This window comes from Salmo salar, chromosome ssa09, assembly GCF_905237065.1.
Source record: "Salmo salar chromosome ssa09, Ssal_v3.1, whole genome shotgun sequence".
NCBI lineage: Eukaryota > Metazoa > Chordata > Actinopteri > Salmoniformes > Salmonidae > Salmo > Salmo salar.
In genome coordinates, this window is record NC_059450.1 from 130,197,049 (window position 1) to 130,218,860 (window position 21,812).

Here is a 21,812-nt window from a genome sequence, read left to right on the forward strand (position 1 = left end):
TTGTCATGAATTGTTGTTCTGTGTGCATATCAAGTCTTTGTTTTCTTCAACATTTCAGATTTGCAAACATTGACCATTCCTCAAGCAGGCCACACTGAAAAATGCAGAATCTGACCGAACTTCCAGGCAATGCAATCAACTCACAAACGAGCCTGTCTGTAATAATCAAGGTGTGTGTGGTGATCTCTTTCTTCTGCATCTTTCTCTACTGCATCATCATCATGCTGCACACCTTCGCCTCCCACAGACAGTTCCTGGACAACTCCCGATACATCCTGTTTGCCTACATGCTGATCAATGACACTCTGCAGCTCCTCTCCTCTGTCCTCCTCTTCCTCTTCATTGTTGGCAAAGTGAAGTTTGCCATCGTCTACTGTGCCCCTCTACTCTTCTTCTCCACCGCTACCTTCCACAACACCCCTCTGATCCTGGCAGCTATGTCCCTGGAGCGCTACGTGGCCATCTTCTATCCTCTGCAGCGTCCAGCTGCCTGGCACGCTGACCGTATCTGGATCATCATCCTGAGCCTGTGGCTGGTCAGCTGCATCCTGCCCATTGTGGACTTCTCTCTGGGAAAGCCACAGCCTGGCGTCAATGTCATCTCAACCCCAGTGATCTGCAGAACCACGGTCCTCAACTCGTCCCCTGTCCAGACACTGTTTAAGGTGTCCCTGAATGGGCTGTTCTTCGCGGCGGTATTGGCCATCATCATGTTCACCTACATGAGGATCCTGCTGGAGACCAGGAAGATGCGTCAGGACCGGGCGTCGGTGGCCAAGGCCATGCATACAGTGCTGCTCCACGGCTTTCAGCTGCTTCTGTGCATGATTGCCTTCACCCAACCGGTCTTGGAGAGCCTCATCAGTATGCACGCTGGCTGGCTGGCCGAGCACATCTCCTTCTTCATCTACTTCTGCTTCATACTGCTGCCGCGCTTCCTTAGCCCGCTCATCTATGGTCTGAGAGATGAGAGCTTGAGGAGCTACGTGATGGGAGATGTACTGTGCTGCTCGCACAAACACAGGTTCAGGGTCAAGGTCAGGGTCAGCCCCAGAGCCCCGGCCACCACACAGACACTGGGTCAGGGTCAGCCCCAGAGCCAAATCCATATTTTTATTTGAGTCTGTATATTAGTCAATTAAAATATCTCAAAAGAGTAAAACCCTGGCTGGATGAAAGGGGTGTCTTTAAAAAAAAAAAATCTTCAAACACAGAAGCTTACTTTGGGATTGAGAAGATTGCTTTACAAACAGTAAACTGGAACACTAGATGTCACTATAATTCCAAACTTGTCAAGTTGTGGACATGTTGCTGGTGCACAGATACTGTAACTTGAGCCACCGGGCTAGATGACTGTGCGCCCATAGGAAGACATGCAGTTTCTTTGGCAAAATAAAAATATTGATTATTTGATATTCAGAGAGTTATTATAAAACCAGTTAATGAGACTAATATATGTAGAGTGGAAAGCCGGAGGGACTGAGCAAATTAACACATAATAATTCCAAAGTGCAAACTGTTGCTATAAAGTTAGAGCAAAACCAGTTTTCCTAATTACTATACCTACCTACTGTAACATGAATGTTCATTAATCATGCAACTTCATGTATGAGATTGTTATTAATAAATTAACAAGCATTCTCAAACATTCCTCCTGATGACAGATGATGTGAAGTAATGACTGCTCATATCTCAGCTGTCAGAGCGGCTCGTGCTCTGCTGAGATAGAACATTGGGGGAGAATCACACAGAATGGCAGGACCGGTCAAGCACAGCTTTCCTAACGTAGGACAGATTTGAGTCAATTTAAGAAACTGACATCAATGTCATAATTTTACAGCAAGACCACGATGGAGATTAGAGTCGACCAAAAATCTGCTGCAAGTTTAGGCAACATTTACATTTTAAACTTCATCCAGGACATAATGTGCGTGCAAAATGCTATATTATTTCAAATCCATTTACAAAGTCTGTGTTATAATCAATATGATTTCAATTCCATTATCTTTGGTGAGATGTATACGTCCTTATTGAACGTCAAACAAGCCATGAATGTTGAAAGCCAATGTATTGATAATTTAGAAACTTATATCGAACATGATTCGGAGAGACTTTGAACCCATCAAAAGGTGAGTGACAGTTGGATAGATACAGTGGTGTAAAGTACTTAAGTAAAATACTTTAAAGTACTACTTAAGTCGTTTTTTGGGTATCTGTAATTACTATTTATCTTTTTGACAACTTTTAATTTTGCTCCACTATATTCCTAGAGCGGACACACTAAACACTAATGCATTGTTTGTAAATTATGTCTCTGTGTTGGAGTGTGCCCCTCACTATCCGTAAATTAAATGAACAAGAAATCATACAGTCTGGTTTGCTTAATATAAAGAATGTGAAATGATTGATACTTTTACTTTTAATACTTAAGTATACTGTATATTAGCAATTACATTTACTTTTGATACTTAAGTATATTTAAAACCAAATACTTTTAGACTTTTACTCAAGTAGTATTTTACTGGGTGACTTTCACTTTTACTTGAGTAATTTTCTATTAAAGTATCTTTACTTTTACTGTAGTATGACAATTGGTTACTTTTTCCACCACTGACAGACATGTATGTTGTCATGATGCACATGCGCTTCATAGCCTATCACTCATTTGTAATAGAGTCAGTGATTTTAGAGAGAGAGAGAGAGAGAGAGAGAGAGAGAAAACGCATCAAGATAATTGTGTCTAACAATTAGTAAGCCATATGTTGGGGCTGTGTCCTTTATTATATTCTGCTCCATACAATTTCATTATACTATTATCTTCTAGGTAACTCTAGAACTTAACATTAGTAATCAATAAAATATACTATTAGCCTATCATGAACTCAAAATGCATTCTAGCAGGTTGATTTCCATGGAAAGCCTCATGCATATATCATTGCTTGGTTGTCTCCCCCTTAACCATCTATCATGGTATTACCGTAGGGTGAAGTATTCTCTCTAACTTATAACACAGAGCCTTACTCTTTCTGCAAGTTTTCTGCAAAGGTTTCAGACTTGCACAGTGAGGTGTACAATGGACCATCAGCTGTTATGGCAAACCCTTTGGTGGCATTCACTCTTATCAAGCTCTTGCAGTCCGTGTGGCTGAATCTAGTCTACAGTGATGAAGCACAAGAGAACACCAAATGCTATGCCCCTTTTAAAAACATCCCTTGTCATTATAACTGATATCCCCACTTGGTGCCTGAGGGGCTACATGAGGGGAGATGTTCTGCGCTGCTCACACAGACACAGGGTCAGTGTCAGCCCCAGAGCCCTGGCCACCAAGCCCAGGGTCAAATGAACTGGTACACAAGCAGAGCCACTGGTCAAATCAATGACTTTATTTGAGTCTATACAGACTAGTAGCCTAGATAAGTTACCTACTGTAATGCACAACCTCAACCTTTTGTATGTTAGTCAATTAAAATATATCAAAAGAGTCAAAGCCTGTCTGGATGACAAACATTATATAATTATAAAGCGTGTGTATTTTCATTCTTAGATGTTAAGTCCCCTTTATGGGGGACTTTGAGTGGTTCTGGACTGGTTCCGTCTGAATTTCTGGTGTACAAAGTGCTCTGTGAAAGTCATACAGTGCTAGAAAGTCCTATTTGTCAGCTTTCTGCTACCACTCTCTCAGTGGAGCTGGCTTAAATTGTCACATTTTCTGGCCTATCCAGACAAAGAATCGATTTGCTCTCCCTCTGAGTGATGGAGCCCAGACTGGGAGACGGCAATTGAAATGTGACAGTTCTGCAAATCCAACAGTTGTGGTTTCATCTTTCTGCGATATTCTCAGCCGGATTTACGGCTCTCAACATAAAAGAATGCTGAGCAATTTCATAGAATTTAAACAAGACCACTTTCTCTTGGTCACAGAGGAATGAAATCACACTGGGCCCGATTCCGACCTGAGTTAATCGCGCTTAAATGAAACGTAATTCCGTTTTTATTCCATTCTCTCTATGAGTATTCTGACCTTGAACTTAAGCATGAGAATAGCATGCTATTCACCCGCTATTCATTTGGGGTGGAGATCGAATAAATGAAGGTGTGGCCAGGTGTGTCTGATACGCCGTATTCTGACCTTGACTTAATTCCCTAATTAAAGCCTTGATGTTCATCAGTCCACGGTAAGACAAATTGTCTATAAATGGAGAAAGTTCAGCACTGTTGCTACTCTCCCTAGGAGTGGCTGTCCTGCAAAGACGACTGTAAGAGCACAGTGCAGAATGCTTAATGAGGTTAAGAAGAATCCTAGAGTGTCAGTTAAAGACTTACAGAAATCTCTGGAACATGTTAACATCTCTGTTGATGAGTCTACGATAACTAAAACACTGAACAAGAATGGTGTTCATGGGAGGACACCACAGAAGAAGCCACTGCTGTCCAAAAAAACATTGCTGCACGTCTGAAGTTCGCAAAAGAGCACCTGGACAGATTCAACTAAAGTTGAGTTGTTTGGAAGGCACAGCACACCAACATCAAAACCTCAACCCAACTGTAAAGTATGGTGGAGGGAGCATCATGGTTTGAGGCTGCTTTGCTGCCCCAGGGCCTGGACAGCTTGCTATCATCGACAGAAAAATGAATTCCCAAGTTTATCAAGACATTTTGCAGGAGAATGTAAGGTTATCTGTCCGCCAGTTGAAGCTCAACAGAAGTTGGGTGATGCAACAGAACAACCACCCAAAACACAGAAGTAAATCAACAACAGAAGAAAATACACCTTCTGGAGTGGCCCAGTCAGAGTCCTGACCTCAACCCGATTTAAAATGCTGTGGCATGACCTCGAGAGCGGTTCACACCAGACATCCTAAGAATATTGCTGAATTGAAACAGTTTTGTAAAGATGAATGGTCCAAAATTCTTCCTGACCATTGTGCAGGTCTGATCCGCAACTACAGAAAACGTTTGGTTGAGTTTATTGCTGCCAAAGGAGGGTCAACCAGATATTAAATCCAAGGGTTCACATATTTACCCACCCTACACTGTAAATGTTTACACGGTGTGTTCAATAAAGACATGAAAACGTATAATTGTTTGTGTGTTATTAGTTTAAGCAGACAGTGTCTGTCTGTTGTTGTGACTTAGATGAAGATCAGATAAAATTTTATGACCAATTTATGAAGAAATCCATACTTTTCTTGCCACTGTATATCATACTAAATGGGTCAAATGTGATCAAAATGTAGGATACTATACGTCTTACAATTCTTATTGTATTGTACGATCACTATTATATTTAGTACGATTCGTAAAGAAACATATCATACCAATTAAAGTGGTACGATTCTCGTAAATTATAATACGTTTTTCTCTGTGACCAGGTTGTTTTCCCCATTTCATCATAGAGTTATCCAGAGGGCACTCCTTACATGAATTCCCTTTCTCCACATTTATGCCCTAGACGGGGAATTCTGAACAGTGCGGCATCACAATGTTTGAAGTTCACATTTTGCCTTCAATCTAAACATTTGTCTTCTGACATGGGTGCCCAGGCTTGAACTCAATTCGATTCACAAGCTCCTCACATGACATGTGGAGATGTGGTTGAGTGGGTCACATTACAAATAAATGTGTCACTCTTTCTGCCCTAAAACTCAGGATTTTAATTCCTTTCCCACTTTCACTCCTTCTCTGTATTCTCGGTATAATTCTAATCTGTCTAAATAAAGCATTTACAAATAAAGTTGAAATTCCACACAGGAGAAGGTAGAATTCCTATTCAGACTTGAGATAAGTTGATTTAACATAGACTTAAGTAAAATAAATGTCCATGTTTTATTGACTTAAGTCTAGGTATCGCAAGTCTGAATCGGGCCCCATGTGCTCAGTGTAACATGGGTGGTTCAGCAGGCCAGTTAAGACTGAAGACTGGCTGAGTGGAGTAAGGCAGTGTTTTGAAAAGCAGGAGACCCAGGTTCAAATCCACATAGTCACACTAGTACTAGCTTTATACTGTACATATTACCTCTGCTATGACTTACATAACTCTAAACATTTTGATTGTAACATCATTTATAATCTCACAATTAGCCTAGCAACTGTAGTAGCCTATAATTGTCATGCCTGCTCCCGCTCTGGTGCTCGAGGGTGCCAGGTTGCCCTTCATTACGCACACCTGTCACCATCATTACGTGCAGCAGTACTCACCTGGACTCCTTCCCTTTGTTGATTGCCTCGTCTATAATTGTCTGCTCACCCGTTAGTTCCCTGTGTCAGCATCGATGTCGTTATTTTGTCCCTTGTCCAGACGCTGTTCCTGTCCTGTTTCATGTCCGTTGTCTATTAAATGTTCTCCCTGTACCTGCTTCCTGTCTCCAGTGTCGATCCTCACAGAATGCTGACACCAAAATTGGAAGCATCAGGGTGGGTATGTTTTTTGTTGGTGACGTCGGGCCCGGATGCCGTCACCGATGGAACCGGGGGTGCCTCAGCTAGCTCGTCGGGCTTCCATGCCGGCTTGAGAGGTTTTCTTGCCCCGGTGGGCTCGGCAGGCGCCCACCCCACATCATGTTGCAGCCGGCCATCAGGCTCCCATGCCTCAGCCGGTTTGTCAGGCTCCCACGTCGCAGCGGGATCGTCAGGCTTTCACACCTCAACTGGATCGTCAGGCTCCCACGCCTCAGCCGGTTCGCCAGGCTCCCACACCTCTGCAGGTTCGTCAGGCTTCTAAGCCCCATCCGGCTTGTCCAGCGCCCATGCCTCGGCCGGCCCATCATGCTCGCCCAGGTGGGACGCCGGGTGGCGCCCCTAGGAGGGGAGGGTACTTCCCTTTGTTGACTGCCCCATCTATAATTGTCTGCTCCCCCATTTGTTCCCTGTGTCAGCATTGATGTCGTTATTTTGTCCCCTGTCCAGACCCTGTGCCTGTCCTGTTTCATGTCCGTTGTCTATTAAATGTTCTCCCTGTACCTGCTTTCTGTCTTCAGCGTTGATCCTCACAATAATTAGTGCCACGTTCTACCCTAGGAACATTATTCAAATAACCTCAATACATTTTTTTAAAATGGTCACTCGAAATTAATGTATGAGAGAGACCGTGTTTTGATGCTGCCTTTTATATGCAGGCCAACTTTTGGGATTTACTATTATTAAGAGAACACTAGCTATAGTTTCCAATTTTCTCATTAAATATAAAGCACATTTAGCCTACAATTCACACAGTACTTCATGAAAGGGACGAGAGCATGCATCTGTGTTTGAATGTGTAACCTAATTAAGAGCCCGGGGTATCCACTACTGCGTTACACACTACTACACCAAACACTGCTCACAGGTAGACAGATATCCATACTTCTTGGTCAGATTACCAAAATATTTACACACAATACATAATGTTTACTGTAATGTGTGTTTTACTCGTAGTGAATGCCACACAGTCCCCTGTGAACATTATGGAAAAAGTGATATAATCCCAGGAGATTAGTGTTCGTGAATTACGTAGTTATATGGTTAGTTTAAATATAGGGATGAGGTGTTTTGGAAGATTCACGACAACATTCCTTTGAGAAACCCTTCATAAATGAATTTCTCTATAAAGACTTCATGCATAGCTCTCTGTCAGTAGATCTTTGCTTGAGGACTGAAGAGGAGAATGACCATTTAGCAGTGTGCTGCTGCTAAGCTATGAAAGTAATCTGCCGTATTTAAACTTGTATCCTATAACCAACAAGACACAATGCATCTGTCACGTCCTGACCAGTAAAGGGGCTGTTTGTTATTGTAGTTTGGTCAGGGCGTGGCAGGGGGTGTTTGTTTAGGGTGTTTTGGGGTTGTTTGGGTTATGTTCTATGTTAGTGTATTTCTATGTTATTTCTAGTTGGTCTATTTCTATGTGGTGTTTATTGGGTTGACCTTCAATTGGAGGCAGCTGCTTCTCGTTGCCTCTGATTGAAGGTCCTATTTATAGGGGTGTTTGTTCTATGGGGGTTTGTGGGTAGTTATTTCCTGGTTTAGTGTTTGTTGCACCTGACGGGACTGTTTGGAGTCGTTTGTTTTGTATACGTGTTTATTTTGTTTTTCGTTCTTCAAATAAAAAAAGAAGATGAGTATACATTTTCCCGCTGCGTTTTGGTCCACTCCTTACGACAATCATGACAGCATCAGATTCTGACAAAATTGAATTTATTTTCCTGGAACAGAGGTTTTAGATTTTATCTAAGATTTGAAATGTATTAAAGATGTCAATATTTGACACTTAAATGTAAACGTTTATATTGTTTCTATGAAATACTGTATAATTCATTTTCATTCTTTTTTACAGATATGTCTGACAACGTTACAGCTACAGGTGGTTGCAGCTCCTTTCTGTGACAGGGGATCGAGGGTAACCTAATCCCACTGACGGGATTGCTAGCAAGGCGGGAAATTCAAAACATCAAAAATCTAAAATTTCAATTTCTCAAACAATCAACTATTTTACACCATTTAAAAGATAAACATCTCCTTAATCGAACCACATTGTCCGATTTTCAAAGAGGCTTCACGGCGAAAGCATAAAGTTAGATTATGTTAGGAGAGTACATAGCCAAAAAAGTACACACATCCATTTTCAATTCAAGGACAGGCATCACCAAAAGCAGAAAACCAGCTAAAATTATGCACTAACCTTTGACAATCTTCATCAGATGACACTCCTAGGACATTATGTTAGACAATACATGCATTTTTGTTCTATCAAGTTCATATTTATATCCAAAAACAGCATTTTACATCAGCGCGTGTCGTTGAGAAAATGTGTCTCCCCCAAAACTGCCAGTGAATTTACAAAAAAATACTCATTATAAAACATGGTTAAAGTATTAAACTGTTATTCAAAGAATAACGGTTGCATTCTGAATGCAACCGCATTGACAGATTTCAAAATAACTTTACTGGGAAAGCATAATTTGCAATAATCTGAGTACTCTGGTCAGAAAAATACACTAGGCTATACAGCTAGCCGCTATGTTGGAATCATCTAAAACCATCAATAACATTAGCAATATTCCCTTACCTTTAATAATCTTCATCAGAATGCACTTCCAGGAATCTCAGGTCCACAACAAATGTTGTTTTTTTCGATGAAGTTCATAATTTATGTCCAAATAACTCCATGCTGTTCCGTGTTGTTAGCGCGTTCGATAGGCTACTCAAAATGGGAGGGAAAAGTCACGACGAAAAGTTAAAAAAAAAATCTATTTACGTTCGTTCAAACATGTCAAACGTTGTTTAGCATCAATCTTTTGGTCCATTTTTAACGTGAAACATCAGTAATATTTCAACCCGATCTCTCCTGTGTCTTGAAACAAGTTTTGAAAAATGTCTCGCCTCACATGTGCGCGCAATAATGAAGTGACGACCTCCCAGGGATGTCAACTTCCCTTCCTTCTCATTCGGTCTCTGTTCATCATAGACGCTTCAAACAACTTTATAAAGATCGTTGACATCTAGTGGAAGCCATAGGAAGTGCAAAATGAATCCTTTGTCACTGTGTGTTTTATTACCAATGACTTGAAAATAGTACAGCCACAAAATTTTCATTTTCAATTTTTTCTCAGGTTTTTGCCTGCCATATGAGTTCTGTTATACTTAGAGACACCATTCAGAGTGTTTTCTATCCAAATCTACTAATAATATGCATATTCTATTTTCTGGGCCGGAGTAGTAACCTGTTTAAATTGGGTACGTTTATCATCCGGCTGTGAAAATACTGCCCCCTAGCCCCTAGAGGTTAATGAGAGGGTTGTAATAATCCAGGTCGTAATAGTCCAGGTCCTGAATGCCATCTTTATTTACATCATCTGCTTGATCATCTTCACCGTCTTCAAAAAGGACAAACACACGCTATATCTTCTTCGCTCACACACTGCTGGTTGACTGCCTGTACTTAATAGTGGCTAACATCTTGCTCCTACTTAGTTTCTTTGCAGTCCCCATGCCAGTTGCAGTGTGTATTATCATCTGTGTGTTTATGAGTGTATTGACCTTTGCCACGCCACTGACAGCCATGAGCCTATGTGGCCATCTGCATGCCCCTGCGCCACGGAGAGCTCTCCACTGTACGCAGAGCCATTCACTGCATCCTACTCATCCACAGCATCAGCGCCATACAGTCCATCATAATGGTCTCCATCTTCCTTGCCTCAGTAACTCTGGGCTTTTACACTCCGGACAAGCAGTGCTCAGTGGAGATGCTTGTTGTACATAGGTGGCAGGGTCACATTATATCAGCAGTAAGTCAGTTCTACTTTCTGGTCATGTCCATCACCATTGTGTTTACCTATGCTAGAATAATAGCAGTTGCTAAAGAGGCATCATCAGACAGTAAGAAATCTTCCTCTAAAAGTCATAAAATGGTGATCCTCCACGCCATCCAGCTGTTCCTCTGTTTGATCCAGCTGTGGTGCCCATTCATCCAGGCGGCTGTCTTGCAGATTAATTTCAGAATTTTTATTAATGTAAGGTACTTTGATTACATTGTTTTTATTCTGGATCCACGATGTCTGAGTCCACTTGTCTATGGCCTAAGGGATGAAATGTTTTTATGTATTTTGTGGATTGAATAAGAGAATATTTGTTAATATTTAAATTGCTGATTATATGAAAAGACATCACTTACTGGAACAGGTTAACATAGATTTTTTGTTGTATTGCAAGATGTACTCACTAATAATGGCTTAATGTTTCAGATTTGGATATATAAAACATGATTTGCTACAGCATGTAACAAGGTATTGGATTTATTTATCACATGATCTTGTGGTATTGAAATGCACTTTTCTTTGTCAAGTCCTCAGACAATGATGTACTGTGTTAATGTCTTGGTATATATGCACAGCTCTGTTAAATGCACTTATGTATGTTTTTAGGTCTACAGCATCAATAATTATATGCATTGCAGTGAAATGTGTTCTTCCCCCCCCAAAAAATGTCATAACATAAACCGTGTACAGTGCCTTCGGAAAGAATTCAGAACCCTTGACTTTTTCCACGTTGTTACGTTACAGCCTTATTCTAAAATTGATTCAATTGTTTTTTTCCCTCATCAATCTACACACAATACCTCCTAATGATAGAGCAAAAACAGGTTTTTAGACATTTTTCAAATGTATTAAAAACAAAAAACTTAAATATTCCATTAACATAAATATTCAGACCCTTTACTCAGTACTTTGTTGAAGCACCTTTTGCAGCGATTACAGCATTGAGTCTTCTTGGGTATGATGCTACAAGCTTGGCACACCTGTATTTGGGGAGTTTCATCCATTCTTCTCCGCAGATCCTCTCAAGCTCTGTCAGCTTGGATGGGGAGCGTTGCAGCACAGCTATTTTCAGGTCTCTCCAGAGATGTTCGATGGGGTTCAAGTCCGGGCTCTGGCTGGGCCCCTCAAGGACATTCAGAGACTTATCCCGAAGCCATTCCTGCATTCTCTTGGCTGTGTGCTTAGGGTCGTTGTCCTGTTGGAAGGTGAACCTTCACCCCAGTCTGAGGTCCTGAGCGCTCTGGAGCAGGTTTTCATCAAGGATCTCTCTGTTCTTTGCTCCGTTCAACTTTCCCTCGATCCTGACTAGTCTCCAAGTCCCTGCCGCTGAAAAACATCCCCACAGCATGACGCTGCCACCACCATGTTTCACCGTAGGGATGATGCCAGGTTTCCTCTAAACGTGACGCTTGGCCTTCAGGCCAAAGAGTTACATCTTGGTTTCATCAGACCAGAGAATCTTGTTTCTCATGGTCTGAGATTCTTTAGCTGCCTTTTGGCAAAATCCAAGCAGATGTCATCTGCCTTTTACTGAGGAGTGACTTCCGTTTGGCCACTCTACAATACAGGCCTGATTGGTGGAGTGCTGCAGAGATGATTGTCCTTCTGGAAGTTTCTCCATAGAGGAACTCTAGAGCTCTGTCAGAGTGGCCATCGGGTTCTTGGTCACCTCCCTGACCAAGGCCCTTCTCCCCCGATTGCTCAGTTTGGCTGGGCAGCCAGCTCTAGGAAGAGTATTGGTCGTTCCAAACTTCTTTCATCTAAGAATGATGGAGGCCACTGTGTTCTTGGGGACCTTCAATGCTGCAGACATATTTTGGTACCCTTCCCCAGATCTGTGCCTCGACAAAATCCTGCCTTGGAGCTTCTATGGACAATTCCTTCAACCTTGTGACTTGGTTTTTGCTGTGACATGCACTGTAATTGCAGGACTTTATATAGACATGTGTGTGCCTTTCCAAATCATGTCCAATCAATAGAATTTACCACAGGTTATCGCGACTCAGGATATGACCCAGATCCAGACACGGGAGGCTGTTCTCAGTTCTCAGATGATTTATTAGAAACACGAGGCAGGCAGAGGTTTGTGATCAGGTCCAAGTCAGGCAGGTACAGGACAGCAGGCAGGCTCGGGGTCAGGGCTGGCAGAATGGTCAGAACCGGGAAAAACTAGGAAACAGAACTAGAGAAACAGGAAGGCGGGAGAGAACGCTGGTAAGACCTGACAAGACAAGACAAACTGGAAACAGACAAACAGAGAACACAGGTATAAATACACAGGGGATAATGGGAAGATGGGCGACACCTGGAGGGGGGTGGAGACAGGCACAAAGACAGGTGAAACAGATCAGGGTGTGACACAGGTGGGCTCCAATCAAGTTGTAGAAACATCTCAAGGATGATCAATGGAAACAGGCTGCGCCTGTGCTCAGTATTGAGTCTCATAGCAAAGGGTCTCAATACTTACGTAAATAAGGTACAGTATTTCTGTTTTTTATTTTTAATACATTTGCTAAAATAAACAAATAAAAACAGGTTTCGCTTTGTCAAGATGGGGTATTGTGTGTAGATTGTTCAGTTTCGATTTTTTTTTAATCCATTTTAGAATAAGGCTGTAACGTAACAAATTATGGAAAAAGTCTAGGGGTCGGAATACTTTCCGAAAGCACTGCATGTTATGATGACTTGATCAGGAGAATAATAAAATACCCCAGTTCCTCCCAAGAAAACCTACAAGGAAATCAAATATTTCCTCTACTAGCTTCTCATAAAGTGCACTTGATTTGATCTTTAGGCCAGTAACCCCACCAGGCCTCTACAGTGGTAGGGGAAACACTAACATGTCTTAATTAACCTGTTTCCCGGTTAGAGGCCCCATCCGGCACAATTGTGTAATAAGTGAAGAGTACCATCAACTGTTATTGGAATGTTTTCATGTCTACAGTCCTACAGTATTACTACTCATATAATGTCCTCTTTCTCTAATCGTCTGAGGTGGGTGTCTTTTGTTATTCAAACTTTTTTATTGATTAATAAGGCAGCCCCAACATTTTTCAGGTGTGTTCCCTTACAAAAAAGTCACAAACCTTTTTGGGCTGTTAAAATTTTCACGAGTCAGACATGGTTTTCGGACACATATGTGAAGTTTCACAGTTTAATTCTACACATGTTTTACCCTCATGATTTATTTTCCCTTCACATATTTATTTTTCACTACTTCCAGCTACATCTGATCTCCCATAGAGGGACTGACCAAAACTGACCATGCTTAACTTCAGAGGCAATCCAGCAGTGGGATGCAGGGTGAGATCAGGGCCATTTCTAGGATTTTAAGACATTTGGGCTTTGCCCAAAGCCAGTAGGCGATCTGGGGTTATCCTCCCCTGGCATAAAAAATAAGGAATTTTAACAGCTAAGTGCATGAATTTGATGGGCTTTGATTTGAACATTGAGAGATTAGAACATTGAGAGATTAGATATTTTTCAGGTAACTTGTCTCTTGTGTATCCTCCTCTCTCATCCTGTCCTGTTTGTAAAAAGTGTAAAAAGCAAACAATTGTTTTAATAGTAATTTCACAGGCTTTTTCACCTCACCTGCAAATGTTTTGTAAACCATGTTTTACGTTTTCACTGTATTTCACCTGTTATAATTTGGGCAAATAAATAAAACTGTCTCAGCCTCCAGTATTTATGCTGCAGTAGTTTATGTGTCGGGGGGCTAGGGTCAGTCTGTTACATCTGGAGTATTTCTCTTGTCTTATCCGGTGTCCTGTGTGAATTTAAATATGCTCTCTCTAATTCTCTCTTTCTCTCTTTCTTTCTTTCTCTCGGAGGACCTGAGCCCTAGGACCATGCCTCAGGACTACCTGGCATGATGACTCCTTGCTGTCCCCAGTCCACCTGGCCGTGCTGCTGCTCCAGTTTCAACTGTTCTGCCTGCGGCTATGGAACCCTGACCTGTTCACCGGACGTGCTTGTTGCACCCTCGACAACTACTATGATTATTATTATTTGACCATGCTGGTCATTTATGAACATTTTAACATCTTGACCATGTTCTGTTATAATATCCACCCGGCACAGCCAGAAGAGGACTGGCCACCCCTCATAGCCTGGTTCCTCTCTAGGTTTCTTCCTAGGTTTTTGGCCTTTCTAGGGAGTTTTTCCTAGGGAGTTTTTCCTAGCCACCGTGCTTCTTTCACATGCATTGCTTGCTGTTTGGGGTTTTAGGCTGGGTTTCTGTACAGCACTTTGAGATATCAGCTGATGTACGAAGGGCTATATAAATAAATTTGATTTGATTTGATTTGAAAACTAATTAGAATCTATAGAGCAGCTTGAAGTGATATAGTCTACTCTGTGCTCATCAAACCTCTGTTCTCTCTCCATCTCTTCTGTCACTTTCTCGGTGTCTTGTCTTTTGCTGTCTTGTGTCTTGTCTGTTGCTGTCTCAGGTTCTTGTTTGTTAGTGTCTCCTTTGTCTATCCTCTTCTGTTAAGGCCTTTTTTGTTCTTCTGGTGTCACTCTCCATCATATCCTATTCTTCTGTTGCTGTCTCTGTGTCTTGCCTGTTGTCTCTCTCCATCATATCCTACTCTTCTGTTGCTATTTCTGTGTCTTGTCTCGTATGTCTCTTTAGTTTTGCAATCCACAATGTTCAAGGGGATACTCCTAGGTTTTTTCTTATGCATGCCAATATATATTGCTAGTACTGTAGAATGTCATCCCAAGTCAAATCAAATGTGAGACCATACTTGCCTAGATGATTGGCATAAAAATATTGGTTGACTGCATATTAGGCCTATCAACCGCGTAGGCTACGTATTCGTTATATATCAGGGAATCTAATGGAATAAACTCCAATTTAGTTCAAAGTATCCAAAAGATATATCATGGCGGGATCATCATTTACCCTAGAGCTAAATAATATTTAACAATCTACATTCGATAAACCTTACTATCTGACTCCATTACATATTAAAGTAAAACCATATGCAATCAACTATTATGCATTTAGCTGCCTAAGATCAAGGAATGGTCATGAGAAGCGAATATCAAATCAAGTATTATTTAATAACTGTCAAATGAATGGGTTCACATACAAGGCATAAAGATTAAGTTACAAGGAAATACTGACATTAACAAAGCATCATTCTACGCATATACTGTAGATCCTCAACTCCCAGCCTTTCATATAAATGATAAGGTTAACTTACAAGACCAAGCAGGAACAAAGAGATGCCTACTAGACCAGAGACCTAGAAAACTAGGAAATGAGAATTGTTCATACAGCCTTCCTCCATGGACAGGATAAGAGACAGGACAAAGGGATTTCATTCCATTTATAACATCTGAAGCTGTAACTTTTTCAAAACAAAATCAACCACCATTGAACAATCAAACGATACCAACTTTAGAGTAACGTGTTCAACCAGGCCCAATCTCCACAGGATGTCACAGCATCTAAAGGTTTGTGTGGGAGACTACACTTACCACCTGGGGGCGGACCCCTCAGGAAGTCCAGGATCCAGTTGCAGAGGCAGGTGTTTCATCCCAGGGTCCTTAGCTTAGTGATGAGCTTTGAGGACACTATGGTGTTGAACGCTGAGCTGTAGTCAATGAATAGCACTCTCACGTAGGTGTTCCTTTTGTCCAGGTGGGAAAGGGCAGTGTGGAGTGTGATTGAGATTGCATCATCTGTGGATCTGTTGGGCGTTATGCAAATTGGAGTGGGTCTAGGGTTTCTGGGATAACGGTATTGATGTGAGCCATGACCAGCCTTTCAAAGCATTTCATGGCTATAGACGTGAGTGCTACAGGTCAGTAGTCATTTAGGCAGGTTACCTTGGGAACAGGGAATATGGTGGTCCCATTTAAGCATGTTGGTATTACAGACTCGGTCAGGGACAGGTTAAAAATGTCAGTGAAGACACTTGCCAGTTGGTCAGCGCATGCTCGGAGTACACATCCTGGTAATCCATCTGGCCCTGTGGCCTTGTGAATGTTGACCTGTTTAAAGGTCTTACTCACATCGGCTATGGAGAGCGTGATCACACAGTTGTCCGGAACAGCTGATGCTCTCATGCATGCTTCAGTATTGCTTGCCTCAAAGCGAGCATATAACTTATTTAGCTCGTCTGGTAGGCTCGTGTCACTGAGCAGCTCGCTGCTGTGCTTCCCTTTGTAGTCCGTAATAGGGTTGCACAATTAGGCTTGACTCAGAAGCTCTCATTATTAATCAGGGAACAGGGGACATGTTCTCTTTCTAACTGTACTCTGGAGATATCCATCCAGCAACACAGTGAACACGCCTCCCTGTTCATCAAATGCAGTCCATGAAAGTCCCCTCACTAACAACCCATGCCAATGTTTACTTTACGGTTTCATCATTCTCTCTGAAAACAATAACGAACACTAGTAGACGGACATGCCTTTTTATTTTTCTATCCTACTCTGCCTTGTTGGCCTCTGTAGTTAGCGTCTGCAAGAGCAGAAAGAGACTCTTAACAACAAGGAACTTTGGTCCCAAATGAGGACCCAGCCGAGAAGAGATCAACATCCGACGAGCTTCTCCTTCACGTCTCTATGGATTAAAATGACAATGACAATTAAAATGTCGTTTGTCCATTGAACACTACAGGAGGGGACGATGGAGAATTGAATTGGAGACATGTCTCTTGTCCAACCTATGCGAAGCATTAACGGAAGATTTTTCGTGGTATCCAATTAGTAGTTACAGTCTTGTCCCATCGCTGCAACTCCGGTACGGACTCGGGAGAAGCAAAGGTCGAGAGCCGTGCATTCTCTAAAACACAACCCAGCCAAGCCGCATTGCTTCTTGACTTAATGCCCGTTTAACCCAGAAGCACCAATGTGTCAGAGGAAACACTGTGCACCCGGCGACCGTGTCAGCGTGCATTGCACCCGGCCCGCCACATGAGTCACTAGTGCATGATGAGACAAGAACTTCCTTGCCGGCCAAACCCTCCCCTAACCCGGACGATGCTGGGCCAATTGTGCGCCGCCCCATTGGTCTCCCGGTCACGGCCAGCTGCGACAGAGCCTGGACTCGAACCAGGATCTCTAGTGGCACAGATAGCACTGTGATGCAGTCCCTTAAACCACTGCACCACTCGGGAGGCCCAACGGACATGCCTTTTACTCTAGGCCCTGGTCTGCATGCATTTCACTCATGGGTTGAGAGAACACCCTTTAAAAATAGAACAAGGTTTTATAGATATTGTAGTGAACCACGGGACAGGGAAGCCTAACTGGGTCGCTGGCGTGAAAGGTAAACACCCATCGCATCGCACCAATAGGGTTAACGCACTTGCTGGGAATTGAAAAGTAGCTCATATAGAGAGGATCGTTACATGGCCCACTCTGAATGGGAAGGCACGTCCCAGTGCTTCGACTACTCAGCCCCCTCACACGTCCGTGTGTTCCATTGCCTCACGTCTGCCGTCTCACTTCAGACACAAATGTAGCGAACGACAGGACAGGGAGGAGAGCCCGGGTTGCTGGCATGAAAGGCAAACACCCTACGCATTGCACCAATAGGGTTTTGTGACATTCCTCATATAGCAAGGATTGCTCCAATATACACTGCTCAAAAAAATAAAGGGAACACTTAAACACATTGTAACTCCAAGTCAATCACACTTCTGTGAAATCAAACTGTCCATTTAGGAAGCAACACTGATTGACAATAAATTTCACATGCTGTTGTGCAAATGGAATAGACAACAGGTGGAAATTATAGGCAATTAGCAAGACACCCCCAATAAAGGAGTGGTTCTGCAGGTGGGGACCACAGACCACTTCTCAGTTCCTATGCTTCCTGGCTGATGTTTTGGTCACTTTTGAATGCTGGCGGTGCTTTCACTCTAGTGGTAGCATGAGACGGAGTCTACAACCCACACAAGTGGCTCAGGTAGTGCAGCTCATCCAGGATGGCACATCAATGCGAGCTGTGGCAAGAAGGTTTGCTGTGTCTGTCAGCGTAGTGTCCAGAGCATGGATGCGCTACCAGGAGACAGTCCAGTACATCAGGAGACATGGAGGAGGCCGTAGGAGGGCAACAACCCAGCAGCAGGACCGCTACCTCCGCCTTTGTGCAAAGAGGAGCAGGAGAAGCACTGCCAGAGCCCTGCAAAATGACCTCCAGCAGGCCACAAATGTGCATGTGTCTGCTCAAACGGTCAGAAACAGACTCCATGAGGGTGGTATGAGGGCCCGACGTCCACAGGTGGGGGTTGTGCATACAGCCCAACACCGTGCAGGACGTTTGGCATTTGCCAGAGAACACCAAGATTGGCAAATTCGCCACTGGCGCCCTGTGCTCTTCACAGATGAAAGCAGGTTCACACTGAGCACGTGACAGACGTGGCAGAGTCTGGAGACGCTGTGGAGAACGTTCTGCTGCCTGCAACATCCTCCAGCATGACCGGTTTGGCGGTGGGTCAGTCATGGTGTGGGGTGGCATTTCTTTGGGGGGCCGCACAGCCCTCCATGTGCTCGCCAGAGGTAGCCTGACTGCCATTAGGTACCGAGATGAGATCCTCAGACTCCTTGTGAGACCATATGCTGGTGCGGCTGGCCCTGGGTTCCTCCTAATGCAAGACAATGCTAGACCTCATGTGGCTGGAGTGTGTCAGCAGTTCCTGCAAGAGGAAGGCATTGATGCTATGGACTGGCCCGCCCGTTCCCCAGACCTGAATCCAATTGAGCACATCTGGGACATCATGTCTCGCTCCATCCACCAACGCCACGTTGCACCACAGACTGTCCAGGAGTTGGCGGATGCTTTAGTCCAGGTCTGGGAGGAGATCCCTCAGGAGACCATCCGCCACCTCATCAGGAGCATGCCCAGGCATTGTAGGGAGGTCATACAGGCACGTGGAGGCCACACACACTACTGAGCCTTATTTTGACTTGTTTTAAGGACATTACATCAAAGTTGGATCAGCCTATAGTGTGGTTTTCCACTTTAATTTTGAGTGTGACTCCAAATCCAGACCTCCATGGGTTGATAAATTGGATTTCCATTGATTATTTTTGTGTGATTTTGTTGTCAGCACATTCAACTATGTAAAGAAAAAAGTATTTAATAAGATTATTTCTTTCATTCAGATCTAGGATGTGTTGTTTAAAAAATAAAGTGTTCCCTTTCTTTTTTTGAGCAGTATAGTTTATACTGCATTACAAATACTGGCATAACAGTAATGAGGAAAATAAACACATTTGAAGAAACATTGATTGGTCTAAGTTAAATTTCATAAATAGCAGGCCTCCAGTTGAGCCTTCATTTCAAAACATAAAGCCCTTTCAAAACGTAACCATTTTCCAAATTCAAAACGAAAGAAACTCGCCTGCAAGTGAATTCAGACATGATTTCTTTCTGCACAGAGATAATGTGCTTGACTTTTCCAGGAAAAATGTTAACTGCTGAGCCCATAGTTTATCAGATGTGATCATCATTTTAAAGTGACAAAATGGGCTATATGATTTTGCACAGCTGTTTTTTTAAATCAGTTAATCTGAGTGAAGATGGCTCTAATAGATAAATTGGTTGGAACATGATGCATGCAAAACCGCAGATGTGGGTTTGATTCTTGCATGGGACATATAACGTCTCAAAGTGTCAGACCATACTATTATTCATTCTAATTACTTCTAATAACCACTTAGTTATTCTAATTAGTTATTTTGAAGAGTTCCCTAAGTAAAAGTTAAGCACCTATTAGACCTTTTCCCTGTTGAGGAACTTGAGCAATACTTATGAGCATGATGCATTTTGAGAATGGCATGAAATTAATTTATCCCTTGAGAAATCAAGACTATCAAAAAATGTAGAATAAGGAAATGCCTCTTCCTGGAGATGTTTTGTGTCATAGTGGTTTATGGTGAAATATGTATTAAAAATCCACAACCCATCCCTCCCAAACCTTTACGTTCTCCATCAGAGGACAAGTTGAGGTTAGTTCATGATATCTTATTCATCTTAGGGATCATGTACAGTGCATTCGGAAAGTATTCAGACCCCTTGACGTTTTCCACATTTTGTTACGTTACAGCATTATTCTAAAATTGATTTTTTTTCTCCAAAATCATCAATCTCCACACAATACCCCATAATGACAAAGCAAAAACAGGTTTTTAGAAATGTTATCAAATTGATTAAAAATATATATATATATTTACTTAAGTATTCAGACCCTTTGCTATGACACTTGTTTCCAATGATTGTCCTTGAGATGTTTCTAAAACTTTATTGGAGTTCACCTGCGGTAAATTAAATTGTTTCCATTGATTGTCCTTGAGATGTTTCTAAAACTTTATTGGAGTTCACCTGCGGTAAATTAAATTGATTGGACATGATTTGGAAAGGCACACACCTGTCTATATAAGGTCCCACAGCTGACAGTGTATGTCACAGCAAAAACCAAGTCATGAGGTCGAAGGAATTGTCCGTAGAGCTCCGAGACAGGATTGTGTCGAGGCACAGATCTGGGTAAGTGTACCAAAACATTTCTGCAGCATTGAAGGTCCCGAAGAACACAGTGGCCTCCATCATTCTTAAATGGAAGAAGTTTGGAACCATCAAGACTTCATAGAGCTGGCCTCCCAGCCGAACTGAGCAATCGGGGGAGAAGGGCCTTGGCCTGGGAGGTGAACAAGAACCTGATGGTCACTCTGATAGAGCTCCAGAGTTCCTCTGTAGAGATGGGATAACCTTCCAGAAGGATAACCATCTCTGCAGCACTCCACCAATCAGGCCTTTATGGTAGAGTGGCCAGACAGAAACCACTCCTCAGTAGAAGGTACATGACAGCCCGCTTGTAGTTTGCCAAAAGATTCTCTGGTTTGATGAAACTAAGATTGAACTCTTTGGCCTGAAAGCCAAGCGTCACGTCTGGAGGAAACCTGGCACCATCCCTACGGTGAAGCATGGTGGTGGCAGCATCATACTGTGGGGATGTTTTTCAGAGGCAGGGACTGGGAGAGATCGAGGGAAAGATTATCGGCACAATGTACAGAGAGATCCTTGATGAAAACCTGCTCAGGACCTCAGACTGGGGCAAAGGTTCACCTTCCAACAGGACAACAACCCTAAACACACAGCCAAGACAATGCAGGAGTGGCTTCGGGACGAGTCTCTGAATGTTCTTGAGTGGCACAGCCAGTGCCTGGACTTGAACCCGATCTAACATCTCTGGAGAAACCTGAAAATATCAGTGCAGTGACGCTCCTCATTCAAGCTGACAGAGCTTGAGAGGATCTGCAGAGAAGAATGGGAGAAACTCTCCAAATACAGGTTTGCCAAGCTTTTAGCATCATACCCAAGAAGACTCGAGGCTGTAATTGCTGCCAAAGGTGATTCAACAAAGTACTGAGTAAAGGGTCTGAATACTTATGTAAATGTGATAGTTACATTTTTTTTTTATCCATTTGCAAAAATTTTGAAAAAACTGTTTTTGCTTCGTCATAATGAATTGTGTGTAGATTGATGAGGAAAAA

The 21,812-nt window shown here is 42.6% G+C and overlaps 1 protein-coding gene and 1 pseudogene across 1 annotated transcript; both read left to right on the forward strand.

Moving 5' to 3' along the window:
* Positions 1 to 101: 101 nt before the first annotated feature.
* On the forward strand, positions 102 to 1,121 carry LOC106612752 (odorant receptor 131-2-like). Its single transcript, XM_014214230.1, has one exon. It carries the CDS (start codon positions 102 to 104, stop codon positions 1,119 to 1,121), a length of 1,020 nt encoding a protein of 339 aa, XP_014069705.1.
* Positions 1,122 to 2,097: 976 nt separating this feature from the next.
* Positions 2,098 to 10,595, forward strand: LOC106612751 (odorant receptor 131-2-like; annotated as a pseudogene).
* The last annotated feature ends 11,217 nt before the right edge of the window (positions 10,596 to 21,812 follow it).